Below are 20,221 nucleotides of genomic sequence, written 5' to 3'. Positions count from 1 at the left end.
TCTTGAAATGGGTGAAACTAAATAGCTAATATGCATAAACAGTCTGAGCTGCTCCAACTTTAGTTACTTCCTGTCACCAGTCATGTGAATTTACATATTAGATAAATATTTTGTTTCACCTGTTTCAAGATTTAGGATTTGGATTCAACATATATGATTTAGATTTGAGGTTTATATTTAAGATTTACATGTAGAATATATAGTTAAGATTTATATTTACCATTTAGATTTAAGATTTTTTAGGATTTCAATTTAACATTTAGATTTAGGATTTCGATTTAACATTTAGATTTACATTTAAGATTAAAATATTTAGTTCTGGATTTAAACATTTAAGTCTCATTATTAAAAATATTCAAAGTGCTAAATGAGTTAAATGTGAAAAAAAAAAAAAGGGGACAAATTTTCACACATTTTAAACACTGATGTTGTGCTAAATGTGAGAAAATGCCATTTTCAGCATGTGCTGCTTTAAAAATGGCGCCCCATACAATTCCAGTCCAAACGGAATGGACGTCCATCGCTGTCAATGGCAGGCAATGAGTCGAGCTATGAGTGTTGTGTTAGGAATGCTTTGTAAAACGAGCAGGAAGTAACCCACGGGAGCATCAAATTGTGTTTGTAATGGTAATAAAAGACAATAATGAAGTAAACAAGTGTTTATAGTCATCAGATTAGCATTGGCAGGTACAGTTAAAAAAATACAACTTTTTTATGTACATAGAAAAAGGTTGCTTTGAGGAAGAGCTGAACAAAATGATCAAACCTAAATAATGAAAAATGGATTGCTGTGGATGAGGGTGGTTCACGATAAAGCACAAGAATGTTCAAAAACTGCAACAAAAGATGGGATGGATGAACTGACAGATTTACTTGAGGTGGAAAACGTCTACAGTTTGGCAAAGGCGCATTAACTCTGCGAGTGCCACGCAAAATCCTCCTGTGAATTGAACACAATATTGCCAGTAGACGTCCAATCCATTTGAAGTGGGAGGGTCGTCAATGAACGAACTACCCGTCCACTTCAAATGGATTAGACATCTATTATCAATAGCAGCCACTGTGTGTATAGCAGATGCCTTGACCTTGAATTTTTTAAAAAATCTTATAAAATCAGTTGATAAATAAGCTAGTTATAAATTCATTTTTAGGTCAATGCATTGACCTTGATGGGAACGTTACCCTTACCACCATGGCCTCAGGTCAGCCATGTTGGATGGGGCAATGAAAGGTGTTTCATGCTTCTGCTATCAATTTAAATGAGATGATTACTAGTAGACGTCCAATCCATTTTAGGTTGGAAGTTCACTGCCAACCCTCGCACTTCAAATTGAATTGGACGTCTAACGCTGTCAATTGCAGCCAAAGAGTTAAAAAAAAAAAATAGAAACATGTTAATGCTACGTGAAGGTTTCCCTTTGCCACAGTAGGAGGGAAGTGTTTTGCTAGCTGTTGATTGGATGATTAAAACTGTCAATCCCAATTTCCCTTGAAGCAACTAGATGCTTAAAATGGAGGCGGTTTGGAAAAACATGAGAAGAGTCGTGGACGTGTCCGTTTAGGCGCTGGCACCGGCGGTTTCGCCTCCGCCTGCCGTCTCCACCAGGGTGACGCGACCTTCGTCGCCCTCCATGATGATGCCGCCTTCCTGCAGCACCACCATTTGGCCCTCTTCTTCCACCACGTTGGCCGCGGCGGTGGCATCGTCCTCGTCGTCGCCCCCGCCCACCACCTCCTCGGGGCTGACGTTGGCGGCGCCGGCCTGGTTCTGGGCCATGGCTTCCAATTTGATGCGGTACTCCTCGGCCTCCTGCTCCTTACGCATCAGCTGCTGCCGGTACTCCTGCGCCTTTCTGTTGGCCTCCTGCAGTTGCCTCTGCAGCAGCTCCTGTTCCGCGTGCAACAAATCACCAAAATTCAGGGTCAGGACGGCGCAAACCGTTACAGTTGTACCTCTACTTACAAAATTGATTCTGGAAGAAGTTTCGTAACCTGAAAATTCTGTAAGTAGAGACGCGATTTCTGTGTAAATGGCCTAACCTGTTCTAAGCCCCCCCAAAATTTAGACATAAGTTTTATATAAAGCATAAAAATGCATCAAAACATGTAACAAAGACATGTTACAATTAGATTACTGCACAATAAACACAAAATCAGTTGTGCATAATGTAAAAAAACAAGAATAAAGGTGAAGGGAATAGTATCTTCTCGTATTTACTGTTTGACTGTTTGTATTACTCAAACAAACTTAATATAATCAGTCAATTCTCATATTTACTGTTTGTATTACTCTAAAGTACCCAATATAAAATAAATATCATTTATATCATAGTTTAAGGAAAACAAGCAGAATCTATTTGATATAGGGCATAACAGATACATGACACCTTCTGACCATGAAAGCCCAACGCGTGCGTCATGATGCAGCTGACTGAGCAAGATTGACGCTGACTACCAGATGATAGGCAAGAAATCGACAAGCACACATCTGCAACACCAAATACCGCAATCAGCTCTTCAGGACAGTCCAAAACAAATGCCGGGACATCCTGTACTACCACAACACCCGATAACAAAAAGTTTTGATAGCTTGGCGCGCCGAACCTCCCACCTCAGTTGCCTCAGCAACCATGAGCCAGCAACAAACAGTGACGCCCAAACTTGACCACCCAAATCTGCAACAGAAGAAATATCCTAAACAACACCCAGGCACACCCTTCGTCCAATCCACCGTACCGCAGACTTAAAAAATACTGAACATTTAGCTAACAGCTGTCGCTTCTCGGGGACATTCTGATGTGCTCATTGTTTTGGTGACCTTGAATCCAGAATTGCCTCTGTCGGGGACATATTTGCTGTTTGCCTTGCTATTTGATCAACGTCGACCTGAATAAATTGTCAACTTGTGTTTCGAAGCGTTCCTCCAGCTTTCAAAATGGAGTCAGTACAAGGGGTTGAGACTAAGGTGAACGCATGGAGTTTGGCCTTTTGGCCGGGTTGTTGTGATACCGCCGGCCCGGGTCGTTGGAGCTGCGCCGGCGCTGGTTTGGCGGTTCGGCTGGCATGACTCCGGCTAAAAGGTCAGATTCCTTCAAAAGTTAATACACTCATGTAAAGCTGTTGAAACACAAGGGGCGAATGAAAAGGATCCTGGGATACACAAATGCAGCAGAGATCCCTCTAAGCCAGGGGTGGGCAATTAATTCCACAAAGGGCCGAAGTGGGTGTGGGTTTTTGTTGCAACCCATTTAAGAGGACACCTTTTCACCAATCTGCTGTTTTACAAGTGCAATCAGTTGATTGCAGTCAGGTGCTTCTCATTTCTGCTGAAACCGCATTGGTTAAACTATCTGTGCTGGGTCAGTTGGAACAAAGACCAGGACCCACTGCGGCCCTCGAGGACCGGTTTGCCCACCCCTGCTCTAAGCCAAATAGATGCCATGAATGATAGGCAATAGCCACTGGCAGAGCAGCTACAAGTATGTCACGTTCAGTAAACTCTGGGAGCTGTGAAGACCAGTCATATTGTATTTTTGCCTTTCTTATCCTGAAATTTCTTTTAACAAGAGGCCATATTTTCCTGTTGAGGCATGTTTTAATCTGAAAATTCTGTATGTAGAGACATTTATAAGAGGTATCACTGTATTTGGATATTAACTGGCTCATATGTACAATGTTATTTACTCTTGTACGACACTGGTTTGATCATATTTTTCCAAGGTAAAAGTAGATATTAGCAAATAACTCAAATCTGTCATCATGCACCACAGAAATCACCATATCTGTGTATTTTCCCCTTCATGAGAGTCATTTTTATTTAAAAACATATCATTCATTCATCCACTGTTAAAGCCACTGATCGTCACGAGGGAGCTGGAGACAATCCCAGCTAACTATGGGCAGTAGGCGGGGTACATCCTGAATTGGTTGCCAGACAATTGAAGGGCACAACGAGACGAACAACCATTCGCACACACACTCATACCTACAGACAATTTAGAGTGTTCGATCAGCCAACCATGCATGTTTTAGGGATATGGAAACAGGAGTACCCGGAGAAAACCCACGCAGGCACTGGTAGAACATGCAAACGCCACACAGGAAGGCCGAAGAGCCCTTGATCTCAGAACTGTGAAGCGGACGTGCGAACCACCCTGCCACAGTATCATATCTATTTTTAAGTTTAATTTTTTTTTTTTTTTTTTTTTATGTATCTATGCAATACTAGTATTTAATATTTTAATTTTGTTTTTAATGAAAAATAATAGTGATCTAAAAAATATTTTCCCCCATTTATGCATTTTGTATTCAATTAAAAAATGTTCATATTTTAAAAAAAAAAGTATTTATTTTACAATATATACAGTGCTGGCCAAAAGTATTGGCATCCCTGCAATTCTGTCAGATAATGCTCAATTTCTCTCAGAAAATGATTGCAATTACAAATGCTTTGGTAGTAATAGCTTCATTGATTTTGCTTCCAATGAAAAAACACAAAAGAGAATTGGGGGGGGGGGCATGATCATTTTACACCAAACTCCAAAAATGGCCCAGACAAAAGTATGGGCACCCTTTGAAAAATCATGTGATGCTTCTATAATTTGTGTAATTAACGGCACCTGTTACTTACCTGTGGCACATAACAGGTGGTGGCAATAACTAAATCACATTTACAGCCAGTTAAAATGTATTAAAGTTGACTCAACCTCTGTTCTGTGTCCTTGTGTGTACCACATTGAGCATGGAGAAAACAAAGACGACCAAAGAACTGTCTGAGGACTTGAGAAGCAAAATTGTGAGGAAGCATGGGCAATCTCAAGGCTACAAGTCCATCTCTAAAGACCTTAATCTTCCTGTGTCTACCGTGCGCAGTGTCATCAGTAAGTGTAAAGCCCACAGCACTGTGGCCAACCTCCCTAGATCTGGATGGAAAAGAAAAATTGATGAGAGATTTCAGTGAAAGATTGTGCGGATGGTGGATAAAGAACCTCGACTAATGTCCAAACAAGTTGAAGCTGATCTGCAGTCCGAGGGTACAACAGTGTCAACCCGTACTATCCGTCGGCATCTGAATGTCAATGAAAACAGACTCGATGGTAGGATACCCAAGAAGACCCCGCTTCTGACCCTGAGACATAAAAAAGCTAGGCTGGAGTTAGCCAAAACTTACCTGAGGAAGCCAAAAACGTTTTGGAAGAATGTTCTCCGGTCATATGAGACAAAAGTAGAGCTTTATGGGAAAAGGCATCAACATAGAGTTTACAGGGGGAAAAAAACGAGGCCTTCAAAGAAAAGAACACGTTCCCCCACAGTCAAACATGGCGGAGGTTCCCTGATATTTTGGGTTTGCTTTGCTGCCTCTGGCACTGGACTGACCGTGTGCATGGCATTATGAAGTCTGGAGACTACCAACAAAATTTGAAGCATAATGTAGGGCCCAGTGTGAGAAAGCTGGGTCTCCCACAGAGGTCATGTGTCTTCCAGCAGGACAATGACCTAAAACACACTTCAAAAAGCTCTAGAAAATGGATTGAGAGAAAGTCCTGGTGACTTCCAAAGTAACCAGCAATGAGTCCAAAACTGAATCCCATAGAACACCTGTGGAGAGATCTGAAAATGGCAGTTTGGAGAAGGCACCCTTCAAATCTCAGAGACCTGGAGCAGTTGGCAAAAGAAGAATGGTCCAAAATTCCAGCAAAGAATTGCAACTCATTGATGGATACCAGAAGCAGTTGTTTGCAGTTATTTTGTCTAAAGGTTGTGCTACCAAGTACAGTGCCTTGCAAAAGTATTCGGCCCCCTTGAATCTTGCAACCTTTCGCCACATTTCAGGCTTCAAACATAAAGATATGAAATTTAATTTTTTTGTCAAGAATCAACAACAAGTGGGACACAATCGTGAAGTGGAACAACATTTATTGGATAATTTAAACTTTTTTAACAAATAAAAAACTGAAAAGTGGGGCGTGCAATATTATTCGGCCCCTTTACTTTCAGTGCAGCAAACTCCCTCCAGAAGTTCAGTGAGGATCTCTGAATGATCCAATGTTGTCCTAAATGACCGATGATGATGATAAATAGAATCCACCTGTGTGTAATCAAGTCTCCGTATAAATGCACCTGCTCTGTAATAGTCTCAGGTCCAGAGTCTGTCCATAGGACAACAATCAGTCGTACACTGCACAAATCTGGCCTTTATGGAAGAGTGGCAAGAAGAAAGCAATTTCTCAGAGATATCCATAAAAAGTCTCATTTAAAGTTTGCCACAAGCCACCTGGGAGACACACCAAACATGTGGAAGAAGGTGCTCTGGTCAGATGAAACCAAAATTGAACTTTTTGGCCACAATGCAAAACGATATGTTTGGCGTAAAAGCAACACAGCTCATCACCCTGAACACACCATCCCCACTGTCAAACATGGTGGTGGCAGCATCATGGTTTGGGCCTGCTTTTCTTCAGCAGGGACAGGGAAGATGGTTAAAATTGACGGGAAGATGGATGCAGCCAAATACAGGAACATTCTGGAAGAAAACCTGTTGGTATCTGCACAAGACCTGAGACTGGGACGGAGATTTATCTTCCAACAGGACAATGATCCAAAACATAAAGCCAAATCTACAATGGAATGGTTCAAAAATAAACGTATCCAGGTGTTAGAATGGCCAAGTCAAAGTCCAGACCTGAATCCAATCGAGAATCTGTGGAAAGAGCTGAAGACTGCTGTTCACAAACACTCTCCATCCAACCTCACTGAGCTTGAGCTGTTTTGCAAGGAAGAATGGGCAAGAATGTCAGTCTCTCGATGTGCAAAACTGATAGAAACATACCCTAAGCGACTTGCAGCTGTAATTGGAGCAAAAGGTGGCGCTACAAAGTATTAACGCAAGGGGGCCGAATAATACTGCACGCCCCACTTTTCAGTTTATTTGTTAAAAAAGTTTAAATTATCCAATAAATTTTGTTCCACTTCACGATTGTGTCCCACTTGTTGTTGATTCTTGACAAAAAATTGAAATTTTATATCTTTATGTTTGAAGCCTGAAATGTGGCAAAAGGTTGCAAGGTTCAAGGGGGCCGAATACTTTTGCAAGGCACTGTATTAGGCTGAGGGTGCCAATACTTTTGTCCGGCCCATTTGTGGAGTTTTTTTGTAAAATGATAATGATTTTTTTTCAATTCTCTTTTGTGTTTCTTTTTTTTTTCATTGCAAGCAAAATAAATGAAGATATTACTACCAAAGCATTTGTAATTACAATCATTTTCTGGGAGAAATTAAGCATTATCTGACAGAATTGCAGGGGTGCCAATACTTGTGGCCAGCAGTGTACAAGTGTACTTTGATCAAGTTCTCTAATTGTTTACTCATGTTATAGTTTATTGTATCAATGACCTGTTTGCTTTAAAATCACTACACTGGTAAATATTTTATTCTCAGCTAATTAAGGGCCTGGATTATTGTTTACTAAATGATTGTTGTCCAAAATAATATTAAATGGAGTTTTTTTTCATCAAGTTACAGGTATTCATGTTGCCGGCTCGATGGCTTCCAACACCGTCCATGAAGTGGGCGGGTCTTTCAATGACTACCGAGCAACTCCACCCACCCCTAGTCCGCCTGTTATATGATAATAGATACTATGAACTCAAACTGCTATTGACAAGGATAGATTTCAAATTATATTCAAATTGGGCTGGTTGGCATGGAACGATCACGTTTCCGATCGAACGATCGCTCCAGGCACTCCTGGTCAATTGGATTGGACTTCTATTACCATCATTGGCATCCAATGAGTTTAAAAAAAAAAAAAAAAAAACTCACTACTCACCGTTTCTCCTGTGTCATTGTGATTATTGGCCACCTCCAACTTTCTCTTCCTGGAAGGTGGAGCCTGCGACTCGTCCGTCACCACCTCCTCGGTGACGGTGTTGGCGGGCACCGCCAGCACTGGCGGCGTCAAGTGGCATATTAGTCTCAGGGAAACTTTTTTTTTTTTTTTTTGCTCTAGCGCGGGTCCTACTTTGCTGTCCGTGCTGCATGGTGACGAAGAAAGGCTGCGACATCCCGCCGGTCTGCAGATTACCGTGTTGGTCGGTGACGATAGTGATGACCCTCTGACCTCCCTCGTTGACCACGGCGGCGTGCTGGATGTTGGGGTCCAGAGCGTTGGCTGCCATAGCTTCCTCCGATTCTCCTGACCAGTGGAAAAATAGCCTAGTAAAACTTGATGTGATCCACTTCAAAGTATCTCGCATCCAATAGATCTGACATCGACTGTCGACATGTTGACTTATTCGCTATTAATGAATGAACACATTTCAATTAACTCAGGGGGGCTCATTACATCGATCGCAACGCCAGTGTGGGTAGAGTGGGCATCAAAAATGTTAAAAAAATATATATATATATTTTTTTTTAAAGGCCAAAAAAGGCTTAATAATCTTTTTTGTGCAATATTGCTGCTGAGCTCCTGTAGGTTCTATATGACGTAATACAAATCAAGTTGAATTATAATGAATTAGAAAGACATGAGTTTATCATCCATCCCATCACTTGATTAATACATAGGGCAACCAGTCAAATGCATACAGTGGGGAGAACAAGTATTTGATACACAGTCAATGGGAAAACCCATTGGCAGTGTATCAAATACTTGTTCTCCCCACTGTATATACAGTGGTATGAAAAAGCATCTAAACCTTTTGGAATTTCTAATATTTCTCCATAAAGTCACCATCAAATGTGATCTGATCTTTGTTAAAATCACACAGATGTAAAAACAGTGTCTGCTTTAACCAAAACCAGCCAAACATTTATAGGTGTTCATATTTTAATGAAGATAGCATGCAAACAATAACAGAAGGGGGGGGGGGGGGGGAATAAGTTAACCCTCTGCCAAAGGAGACTTAAAGAGCATTTGAAAAAAAAAAAAAAAAACAATTTAAAGTCAGGTGTTTGCCCAATCACTGATGAGTGGTTTAAAGCTGCCCTGCCCACTATAAAACACACACCTGGTAAGAATTGTCTGATGTGCATCATGGCTTGATCAAAAGAGCTGATTGAAGACCTGCGATCAAAGATTATTGATTTGTATAAAGCTGGGAAACGATACAAAACCATCTTTAAAAGTCAGGATGTTCATCAATCGATAGTTAGAGAAGCTGTGTACAAATGGAGAGAGTTTGGCACGGTTGCTTTTCTCCCGTGGAGTGGCCTCCCATCAAAGATGGTGAACACCAAGAGTTCAGCGCATAATACTCAGAAAGGTCAAACCGAACCCTAGAGTGTCTGCTAAGGACTTACAGAAATCACTGGCAAAGTCCTATATCTCTGTGAACACATCAACTGTACGTAAAACTATGGCAAAGAATGGTGTTAATGGGAGGACTCCACGGAGGAAGCCACTGTTGTTAAAAAAAAGACATTGTTGCTCGTTTAATGTTTGCAAAAAGGCACTTGGACACTCCACAGACGTTTTGGCAAAATATTTTGTGGACTGATGAAACCAAAGTTGAATTGTTTGCGAGTAACACACAATGTCACGTGCGAGGAAAAATGGAACAGTTCACCAACATCAACACCTCATCCCCACTGTGACGCATGGTGGAGGGAGCATCATGATTTGGGGCTGTTTTGCCAACTCAGGGCCTGGACAACTTGCAATCATTAATGGAAGAATGAATTCAAAAGTTTATCAGAATGTTTTTGCAGGAAAACCTGAGACCGCCTGCTAAAAAGAGGGTGGATGCTGCAACAAGACAATGATCCAAAACACAGAAGTAAATCAACTTTGGAATGGTTTCAGAAGAACAAAATACACGCTCTGGAGTGGGCAAGTCAAAGTCCAGACGTCAACCCCATTGAGATGCTGTGGCATGACCTAAAGACAGCGATTAATGCAGACATTTCATGAATCTTACTGAACTACAGAAGTTTTGTAGAGAAGAATGGGCCAAGATTAGTCCTGATTGATGTGCCAGACTGATCTGCAGTTACAGGAAGCGTCTGGTTGAAGTTATTACTGCCTGGGGGGCACAAAGTATTAAATGTGATGGTTCACTTACATATTTTTCCCCCTTCTGTCATTGTTCGCATGCTATTCTTATTAAAATATGAAAACCTATAAAAGTTTGGATGGTTTTAGTTAAAGTAGAGAAAAGTAAAGTAGTTAAGTATTGTTCTTTCATCTGTGTGATTCTGCCAAAAGATTTGATCACATTTGATGGTGATTTTATGCAGAAATGTGAGAAATTCCAAAAGGTTCGGATACTTTTTCATGCCACTGTATACACACACACACACATATATGTGTGTATATATATATATATATATATATATATATATATATATATATATATATATATATATATATAGTGTACACATATATATATACAATGGGGAGAACAAGTACTGTGGGGAAAACAAGTATTTGATACACTGCCAAATATATATATATGTACATATGGCTAGATCATTTTGACTTTGTCATTTCATTTGTAACATGAATTGCTGCTAAGCTTTCTCCGCGCCCCCCCAAAGGTAGATCGCAGGAGGTTGTCTCTTTGAAGATAGGTCTTGGAGCAAAAGCTCCACCGAGTTAACTGATGTTCGCCAGTGTGCAGCCAACGAGGTAACGTTCAATCAAATGTATTTATTGCCATCGTCAAAATTAACACATAGTAAAACTTTTTTTTTTTAATTAAAAAAATAATGAACACTAAATTAATAGGGTAAATACAGTATATGAACATTAGCTGATTTAAATGACTCATGGGTGCACTGTATTGTGTAACTCACTCAATTGAGTAACTGCGTTAGGAATTGATTCGAATCTATAAACTGATTGTTAGCCAATGATTTGACTCACAAGAGTTAAGACATTTGCTTTAACTCCGTTAACTCAAGTATGAGTTAACTCATTAACTCACACGAGTTGAAGCAACACTAAGGATCTTTTCAACCTTTATAAAATATTTTCATAACATTTGTGATTATATGTCGACTAATAACCAGATGAATGACACCTCTCTTTGCCCTGAGGGGGTCTGTATCGCTTTCGCCGGCACTAACTAACTTTGAGGAGGGTGGCAGGAACCCTGCCACACAAAAAACTACAAATGTGCTGACTGCTTTATGGCATACCTCACTTCCCCCTTTCCCCATACGTTATAAAGAGGGAAGTCAAAAAGTTAAAAAAAATCAGTGGGAGAAGTCAGCCGCTACGGCATTGGCATCATAGCTCGCAATATTTACTTAAAATAAATGCTAACTGCACATTTTTTAGCTTTTAACCAAGAATCGAGACTGTTTTAAATCCTTATCGATAAAGAATTCGGGGATTTAAGCATTTATTCACAGAATTTTCACCGGAAAAGCTCTGTTTACATAAGGCGGCTGCTAGCTACATTCACTAACAGATTAGCATTGTACTTCGACATATTTACGTAAAATAAATGCTAACTGCACGTGCTTTTTTTTTTTTATTTTAACCAAGAATCAAGACTGTTTTGCGTCCATATCTATAAATAATTCAAGGATTGAAGCATTTATTTGCAAGAATTTTCAACAGAAAAAGCAATTTGTTTACATAAGGCCACCGCTACATTTGCTTACTGACTAGCATCAAGTTTTTTTTTTCTTTTTTGCTTTTAACCAAGAATCGAGACTTATTTACGTCCACATCTATAAAGAATTCAGGGATTTAAGCATTTAGTCACAAGAAATTTCAACAAAAAACGCTCTTTGTGATTCCACTCGGATAGCTTTGACGGCCTCGCCAACAATGCAGGCCCCCTATTTATCGGCCCCGCGCCCCTTCAATACATTATGAAGTCTAAGAAATGTCATTCAATCCAATTGCAGGCGACTGAGAGATCAGGATTTTACGACACTGTGGGCTGGTTCTCATGGGAAATACAGTCCTCATAAAGACAAAACACTACCGCTTTTTGCCGCTGAAATCGACCAAAACTAAAAGTTCCCTCGTGTTGATTTAACTTGATAAATGAGCTAACTCAGTTAACTCAACAAATGAGTTAACTCATCAACTCGCACTTGAAAGATTAATTATTTTAATCAGCCAAGGAATTGTAACGAACACCCACCCCCACGGGTGAAAATGGATTGGGCATCTCACGCCATCAATGGCGGCCACTGGGTTCAAGGGTCAAACTCTTTTTTTTTTTTTTAAGGCGCGCTCGTACCCGTGCCGGCTTTGTTGAGCAGGTCTGCCAGGTTGACGACTCCCCCTTGGATGGAGGGGATGCCCTGGATGATGAACTGTGGTGGGTTGGCGGCGTTGCCAGACTCCACGTTGACGCTCACCTGGTTCATGTTCACCTGGTTCTGCATGCCCTCCTGGAAAAAAAAAAAAAAAGGGGGGGGGGGGGGGCTGTGACGCGAGTCACCGGGAAGGTCACCAGGCGCGACCCACCTGTAACAGCAGCATGAGATCAGTGTTCTGAATATCGACAGCGATGTCCAGCGGCGTCTTGTCGAACTTGCTTAGCGCGTGCACGTCGGCGCCATGCTTGATGAGGCTCTCCACCACGCCATGGTGGCCGTGCTGCGCCGCCCAATGGAGCGCCGTCATCTTCAGCATGTCTTTGGCGTTGATGTCGGCGCCGCTCTGGACACGGGAGGGGGAACTACTTCACAAAATGTCCAGCGCCAAAAGGCTCAGGGGGCTGGCTTACCCTGACCAGCAGCTCTACGATGATAGTGTGCCCCTCAGCGGCGGCCATGTGCAGAGGCGTCCGGTCCACTTTGGTGCGCGCGTCACGACTGACTCCCGCTCGCAAAAGGACGTCGGCCGTCGAGTAGTGGCCGTGTTGGGCCGCCAGGTGTAGGGGAGAGGTCCCCAACTGCGGGGAGACCACGGGATTAACTTTTTGACGGCAATAGCCATTCAGATGGACTGGACGTTGATCGTCATCAATGGCAGCCAGTGAATTAAAAGTAATACGCGGTGAAAAAAACGTGCAGCCTAACCAAACTCCATTGAAAAACAAGCATATTTAAAGTGCATATGAAACCAAAATGCATGTTTATTTCATATTTCACGTGGCGTTTTATGCTCCTGAATGAAATGGACCGCTTGGATGTGTGTGGAAGCGATCGTTTTATATATTCAATTTTTGAATCCCGTGCCATAAAAATGAGTTACTTCCGGTTCCAATCTAAGGTTTAGTACGAATGCGAATGTGACGTCACCCGGGGACGAGCTGTAACTTGCTCGCCGCCTGTCGGGTTGCCCATCGGCGCAGACAATCGACAACCCCACTGCTGTGTGATATGATACCAAGTAGTTTTGTAATTTTTCGCTTCGAAAGCCGAGAATAGACTTTGAAACATCACTAGGTTCGCGTTAGCATATCGGCTAGCTGTCACACCTCCTGGTTTGTTTACGCTCTCCGAAGCCGGGGCAGGGAAATGACAAAAGCCGGTTCAATTCCGGTGGCATAAAATAGCGTGTGGGAGGTGTGACTGTAAAGGTGAAGTCGACAGTTTGACCATTATGGAGTAATTTTGCTATGTCGTACTAAATAAATGCATTTTTAATATTTCATATTCCATTTAGCAAAAGACTGTTATTTGTCATGACCATATCATTTATTTAGCAATTGGAGAAAAAAACTTGGAGAAAAAAAATATCCTGTAAAAATATTGAAGTAGAGAGACTGAAACAATGACATTTTGGGGCTCTCTTCGTCGCATTTTCCTCGTTCGGAATGTTCCCCCTCAATGGGCTGAATTCTAAATCAGAAGAAACCATGACCCTGCCGACGTGTATCCTCCTGTTGCTAGAGCCCTATAATGGTAAGCGTGGTTAAATGGCAGATTAAAAGACTAATTACTCGTCATCTGCGCTTTGCCAAATTGTTGTATATAGTCAAATCATCTCAAAATGTGATTCTAATTCACATAATAACGCTATTTAACACTTTTTTCTCCCGCGTAGGCACTTTAAGATGACACAAACATATGAGATTGAATGATCCCAATCCAAAGGCATTGGACGTCTATCTCCGTCAAAGGCAGCCAATGTTAATTTATGAAATAATAATAAAGCCCTTCTAACTGTAGGAAGGTTGATGTGTTTGCTTAGTTTGGTTGTTAGTTTGGTTGGAGATCAATCTAACATATTGGTAAAAAAGTTCAAAAGGATTGGACGTCTCCCCGTGATCGACTCACCCAGTCGGTGGTAAAGGGCGCTCCGTTGGCCATCAGGTTGCGTACCTCATCGTCCAGACCTTTTCGCGCCGCCTCTAGCAGACGCTTGCCAAGGTCCACCAACGACATCTGACAAAAGCAAAACAACAAGTGGAGATGATTATTTCTTATTTTGGCAAAATACATACTGTAGGTCTATATTTGAAAATTGAATCTACAGTTGTATGACAAAGTATCTGGCCCTTTTGGAACTCTCACATTTCTGCATAAAATCACCATCAAATGTGATGTAAGCGTTTTCAAAATCACACAGATGAAAAAATATTTAATTCAAAACACCCATTTATAGGTTTTCATATTTTAATTAGTATAGTATGCAAACAAATGACAGAAGGGGGAAAATTAAGTAAGTGAACCATCACATTTAATATTTTGTGCGCCCCTCCCCCCTTTGGCAGCAATAACTTCAACGAGACGCTTCCTGTAGCTGCAGATCAATCTGGCACAACGACCAGGACTAATCTTGGCCTATTCTCCTCTACAAAACTGCTGTAGTTCAGTCATATTCTTGGGATGTCCGGCATGAATTGCAGTCTTTAGTCATGCCACATCATCTCAATGGGGTTCAAGTCTGGACTTTGACTTGGCCACTGCAGAACGTGTATTGTGTTCTTCTGAATCCATTTGAAGTTGATTTACTTGTGTTTTTGATCATTATCTTGTTGCAGCATCCATCGTCTTTTTAGCTTCAACTGTCTGGCAGACTGCTTCAGGGTAGGTCTGTCGCGATAACAAATTTTAGTGTGCGATAATTTATCTCATAAATTATTGCGATGTGCAATATTATTGCGCCCCCCCAATTTTTTAAAAACCAATTTACAATAACACAGTGAGAATACAGTATATATTAATAGATCAAGTACACCAATTTAAACGCGATAAGAATTCACAACTAAAAACAATAGACCATGCCTCTTAAGTAAAAGACAACACTATTAATACCGCACAGAAACACAGAATAAATAAAATGTGTTTTTCAAGAAAAAAAAAATACAATTGCAGTTAATAACTTAAGCATTTACTCAAATGAAAACTTTTCCCCTCATAGCTTCTGCAATGGTGTTCCATAGGGATGCAACGATACAGTTAAGTCACTGTTCGGTACGATTTTCGAAACGGGGGACACGATTTTCGATCTGATTGATTTAATGCTCTGGAAAAAAAATAATAACAACTGTATTTTATTTTATTTTTTTTGCAAACAAGCAAAACTTAAATTGCCATCATATAAACATGCATTTTAGTGCATAATATCTATGTGCTTACTTCTTACTGATCTGAAGAAATTTAGTATAAAAGTGCTGAGAACAATCTTTACTGTTTGTAAAGTGAGGCGGGGCACACTGTTGATTGCTACAGCTCTCTTAGCAGCTAGGTTTACTACATGAGCAAGACATCCTATTTGTGGTCCGAATCCATCTGTGCCACAAACTGAATTATCAATATTTGCAGCATTATCTATAGTCACTGGTATGGATTGATTTGGCCTTCTTAACTTCCATTCAGTCATGGCGGTTTATAATTCATCGATGTAGTATATGGACTACGTGTCTTATAATCACTCTGGGCTCACGTAGCCAATGGCATGGGACGTAGCACATCTAGTTTGCTATTTCATGATATCTAGTGTGTGCGCACGCATTAAAAAAATTAACAAACACCACAGTCAGTGGTCATGTCTGCTCATTACTGCACAACACCAGCATATGACAATCGACTTTCATAAACAGGACGAGTTTAAAGCACAGCGCTCTTAATTTCATTCAGCTGTTCGTTGTCAAAGCGAGGTTGTTCGTAGCAGCCAAGTCGGTAACAATGTTTTGGCGGACTTCATTGTAAATATCTGGCGTTGTGCCGAAAAATAGTCGCCCCGTGTGAAATGTCACTCCTGACGGGAGCGCCCACACGTGAACAACACCGGCGCGCCATAGATGGTCCACAGTCACTCCGGAGCACTGAAGCAGCCGGTTTACGTTGAACAATAGGATATAATGGGAACGATTGGCTCCGGCGCTAGTTTTTGCCAGACCTGGAACGAAGATGCATTTTGCGCAGTCGGTAACGAGAAATCTGAACTTTTAACAAAACGTCTGCTGCACGCGCGCACGCACGTGCACGCGAGGCGATAAATCGCAGCGGAAAAATTACCGCCTTCATTTTTATTTATCACGCGATAAATAGATTATTGCATATTGCGACAGGCTTAGTTCCTACTTGTTTTGTTGTGGTAGGAAGGTTTTGTATTGAACATGGGGCCGTGTTGGTTATTATTATAGCAGAGAAGACAGCAGTAAATCAACAAAGACAAGTCAACTGTGCCCCGATCTACCACTCAAGACATCTGATGGACTCAAAAAGTAGGTTACGATTGCATATTAGTTTGAAAATCGGCTGGATCCACCGTATTATTACAGGAGTGACTTCCGGCCCGATCCTAGCTAGTAGTATTGACGCAGGAGGGCCGCGTCTCGCGTCATAATAAACTATGCCGTTCTTTTCACGTGCGTCACGTCGAGCCGTTTCCGGGAAGCATCTAACACGCGGCCGCACTGTGACTGGTGTGCATTGGCTGATTCTAACGCCCGCGTTTCACTGTGTTCTCGCGGCGGCCACGTTGTCGCGCTGTTGACATTTGTAGACTGTCCTACCGTGTTGGTCCTCATGATAGTAGAGAAGACGGAGTAAATATAATCTACACAAAGAAACTGTAACCCGATCGACTCACAGCCTCGAAAAGGGTTATATTACGTCAGAAACTCATTCGGTACGTGTCCGTTCTGAACCGACTACCACGTACCGAAACGGTTCAATACTATTACATGTACCGTTACACCCTTACCCAACAGGTATTGTGCTTGGTCATCAGATAAAAACATTTGGTGCTACAAGAGAGGCGACTGTTGTGGTCTTGGTCCATGAAACAACTTTTTTAACCTTGCAATTATAGGACAGCAAGCCGTTCAATTACCAAAAGGCCTTTCAATAACTTGTAAAAGTAACACTGTAAAATGCAAACATTATATAGTAAGGTTCATCACTCATTCCTCAGTATCAAAAATATGGTAGAACGATAAGGATTAATGGGTTGCCTTACAATAATCCATATAAACAGCAGTGAGTGAACCAATTTTCAATAAAGCATGAGGTTTCTTCTCTGCACAGTACGAAATCCTTGTCCAGCCACTGCACCGTCATACCAAGCATGCTCACAGGACTAACATTACACGTCCATATGTCCGTTTGAAACTTACGTGCCATTCTTGGTTTACGATCAAAGTATGGAAGCGTGTGGCAATCTCATCATACTTTGCCGGTAAACATTAATCTGAAAATTGGTGGCGGCTTGGAATGATGAATCTGGGCTCCAAATGACGAAATAGTCGTCTGAATCCTATGTCTTCAACGAGGAAAATGGTTGGTCGTCTAGCGGCATAATTTCTGTGATCATGTTTGTGATCGCTATAGCCCTCGGTCATCTTTGTGAAACTTTTCAAAGGCCTCGTTAAATGGTACAACCCCGGCTTTCTTAGCTGGCTTTGGAATTGGATGGGCAGCTTCATTCGCAGCTCGTGCATCCTCGTACTCTTTTAAAACACCATCGAAGCAATTGTCATCTTTTAAGTGGCTTATTAAGACATGTTGTTGCTCGACACCTTTTTCCCCCCTCATCATGGAAGTTCGGCTTTGCATGTGTTATAAACTGTAAGTGAAGCATTTTCCACTGACAACTTGCAAAACTCCCACATTTCTGATGCCATGCTAGATGTTTACTAGCCAGCCGTGTTTATTTTTTCTTTCTAGCCAGCCGAGCGTGACGTCACATAAAGGGAGCGCTTGATTTATGGCAAAACTCCCTGTTCCTAAACCACATACATTCACTGATACATTGTACTGGCAAAACAGGAATGGAAACAAACGCACACATCCCAATCCACCGACACAGTGCCAAAAATATTACAGTATATTAGTATTAGTAAGTATTATCGGTCCTATTAATAATGGTATTAGATCTATCATATTTTTTTAGTTTTTAAGAGCTAAAAAGTAACAAAATAATCCTGAAATAGCATGGCATTGCCAAAAGAAACAAAAAAATATATACATTTCATCCTCCGCAACACTCCCGGAAAACAGGAGGGGGAAGTACTGTAAACAGAACAGTAATGTAACATGTTTGGAACTTTTGTTCAAATGGGAAAAAAAACAAACTTTTTTGTATCAGGACTCGGCATCAGCAGATTCTCAAAATCACCTGACTCGAGTGCAAAAATATGTGACTGGGACATCCCTTATTGTGACAGTTAAGTAAGGCAGAACGTTAAAACGTGAATGCCATCTTCCACTGTATATTTGCCATAATCTAATAGGTGTTCAAAAATCGAAATATATTTCGTATTTTAATGCAGGTCATTTTCTTTGTTGTGTGTTGAGTTTATTGGTTGACTTCAACTGAATTTAAATAAACAGCTTCAAAACTTGGGCGTTTAAGACTACACTCAATGTATGGCTGGCACTGAAAGAGTTAAATGACGCAAACTAAGTGTTACAAAACACAAAAGTTTTTAATACATCCTAGCTACACAGTGTATGTAGTTAATTTCCAAGTTTTGTGGCTTTTTACTTATTACATGACAGTACGATATTAACAAAACCGATAAAACAGCGCCATCTTGTGGTGTACTGGTGATTTTAAATTTGAGGTGGATAAATGTCTCTACGTTTTTTTTAAGAAATAATTATGTTAAAACAACAACTCCTTCGCCGTCAGTGAGTGGAAAGGTTGGTGTTGTACAAGTTAAACAACATGAGGCAACTTGCTCCAAAAGCTATTATCATGTTTTATTTGAGAACAGCAACTTTGACGAGAAAAGTTAGCAAGGAAGCTAACGGGTGGCGCCGTCCGATAATGGAAGCCACCCCACCACCATGTTGAGCGGTTACGAAAGACGAAGATTTCTCGCCGGGCCGAGGAGCCATTTTACCGCCTTGTAGACAGAAAAGAATCCGCCATGTGCCACGTATCCCCCTCTGCACTTGTCTTTTAAATTGGTTTTATTTAACTAATCACCAATATGTATTTACACAGCTCCAAACACGTACTGTATGACGGACAGGAAACCGTTTGATATAAAGTTGTTGGTTTTCCGGGGGAAGTCAGAGAGAAATTTCCTATTTTACACGGCGAGAAAAAACTACTTCCACATCCGGTTAACTAGCTTTTCTTGAAGCGAACGCGCAGCCTCCGAGCGCTTTTGAGACGTTTTCTGGAGAGGAAAACACGACATTGTCGGATAAGCCGACTTGGGCTAGAGAAAAGCGGAAAACCAGTTTTGATGCTCCGCGAGGAAGACTATTGACTTACCGCGTCCAGGTTAGTTGGCAGCCACACGGTGGCTGTGGTTGCTAATGTTAGCAACGCAGCGAGCTAAGCGAAACAAATTGTTCTGTCCACGAGGGCTTCGTGGGACTTTTCCGCTCTGTTTCGAGTGGAATTAGATGAATATTGTGCAAATATTGGCGGCCAGTGTCCAAATGTTGAGCTTTAGGCGCCACCGCCGCATGCTTGACTCCGCCAAATTGTTTACTGGTCAAAGTAAGAAAGGGATGGCTGGTGCATGCCCGGATGTTGTGAGACAGGCCTCCAAATTAAGGGGAATGAGATTTCTGAAATCTGGCGATATTATATAAGGCAATGTTTGAAACAATTTGTAACAGTATGAAGACATGTTGTAATTATTTACTGATTAATTTCTACCTATGATTATTGAGTATCTAGTATATTATCGCTATCCGTAATATTATTCTGAAATTCACTGTCAGGAAGTGTACATGCCAACTTTGCCTAACTTGAAGGTGCTCGCTAACACTTAGCAGAAACAAGCCCACCGTAAGCAAGTAACGTCAGTCATGGTTGGGCCAATATTTTTGCCTTTAGGTGACTCAACCCGAACTTAAAAATCACCCTTGCCCTCGTAGGTGGTTTTCAATG

The 20,221-nt window shown here is 41.2% G+C and overlaps 1 protein-coding gene across 1 annotated transcript; it reads right to left on the bottom strand.

Moving 5' to 3' along the window:
- Positions 1-617: 617 nt before the first annotated feature.
- On the bottom strand, positions 618-19,845 carry LOC130910796 (GA-binding protein subunit beta-2-like). The gene is made up of 8 exons (XM_057828355.1): positions 19,595-19,845; positions 14,194-14,301; positions 12,696-12,863; positions 12,434-12,628; positions 12,204-12,357; positions 8,021-8,194; positions 7,829-7,947; positions 618-1,888 (listed from the first exon to the last, which is right to left on the bottom strand). The coding sequence occupies exons 2-8, from the start codon at positions 14,299-14,301 to the stop codon at positions 1,559-1,561; spliced, it is 1,248 nt and encodes a 415-aa protein (XP_057684338.1). The 5' UTR covers positions 19,595-19,845; the 3' UTR covers positions 618-1,558.
- Positions 19,846-20,221: the final 376 nt, after the last annotated feature.

The sequence above is a fragment of the Corythoichthys intestinalis genome, chromosome 22 (genome assembly GCF_030265065.1).
Source record: "Corythoichthys intestinalis isolate RoL2023-P3 chromosome 22, ASM3026506v1, whole genome shotgun sequence".
In the NCBI taxonomy this organism is placed as follows: Eukaryota; Metazoa; Chordata; class Actinopteri; order Syngnathiformes; family Syngnathidae; genus Corythoichthys; species Corythoichthys intestinalis.
This window is presented reverse-complemented; position numbering and strand designations above follow the sequence as displayed.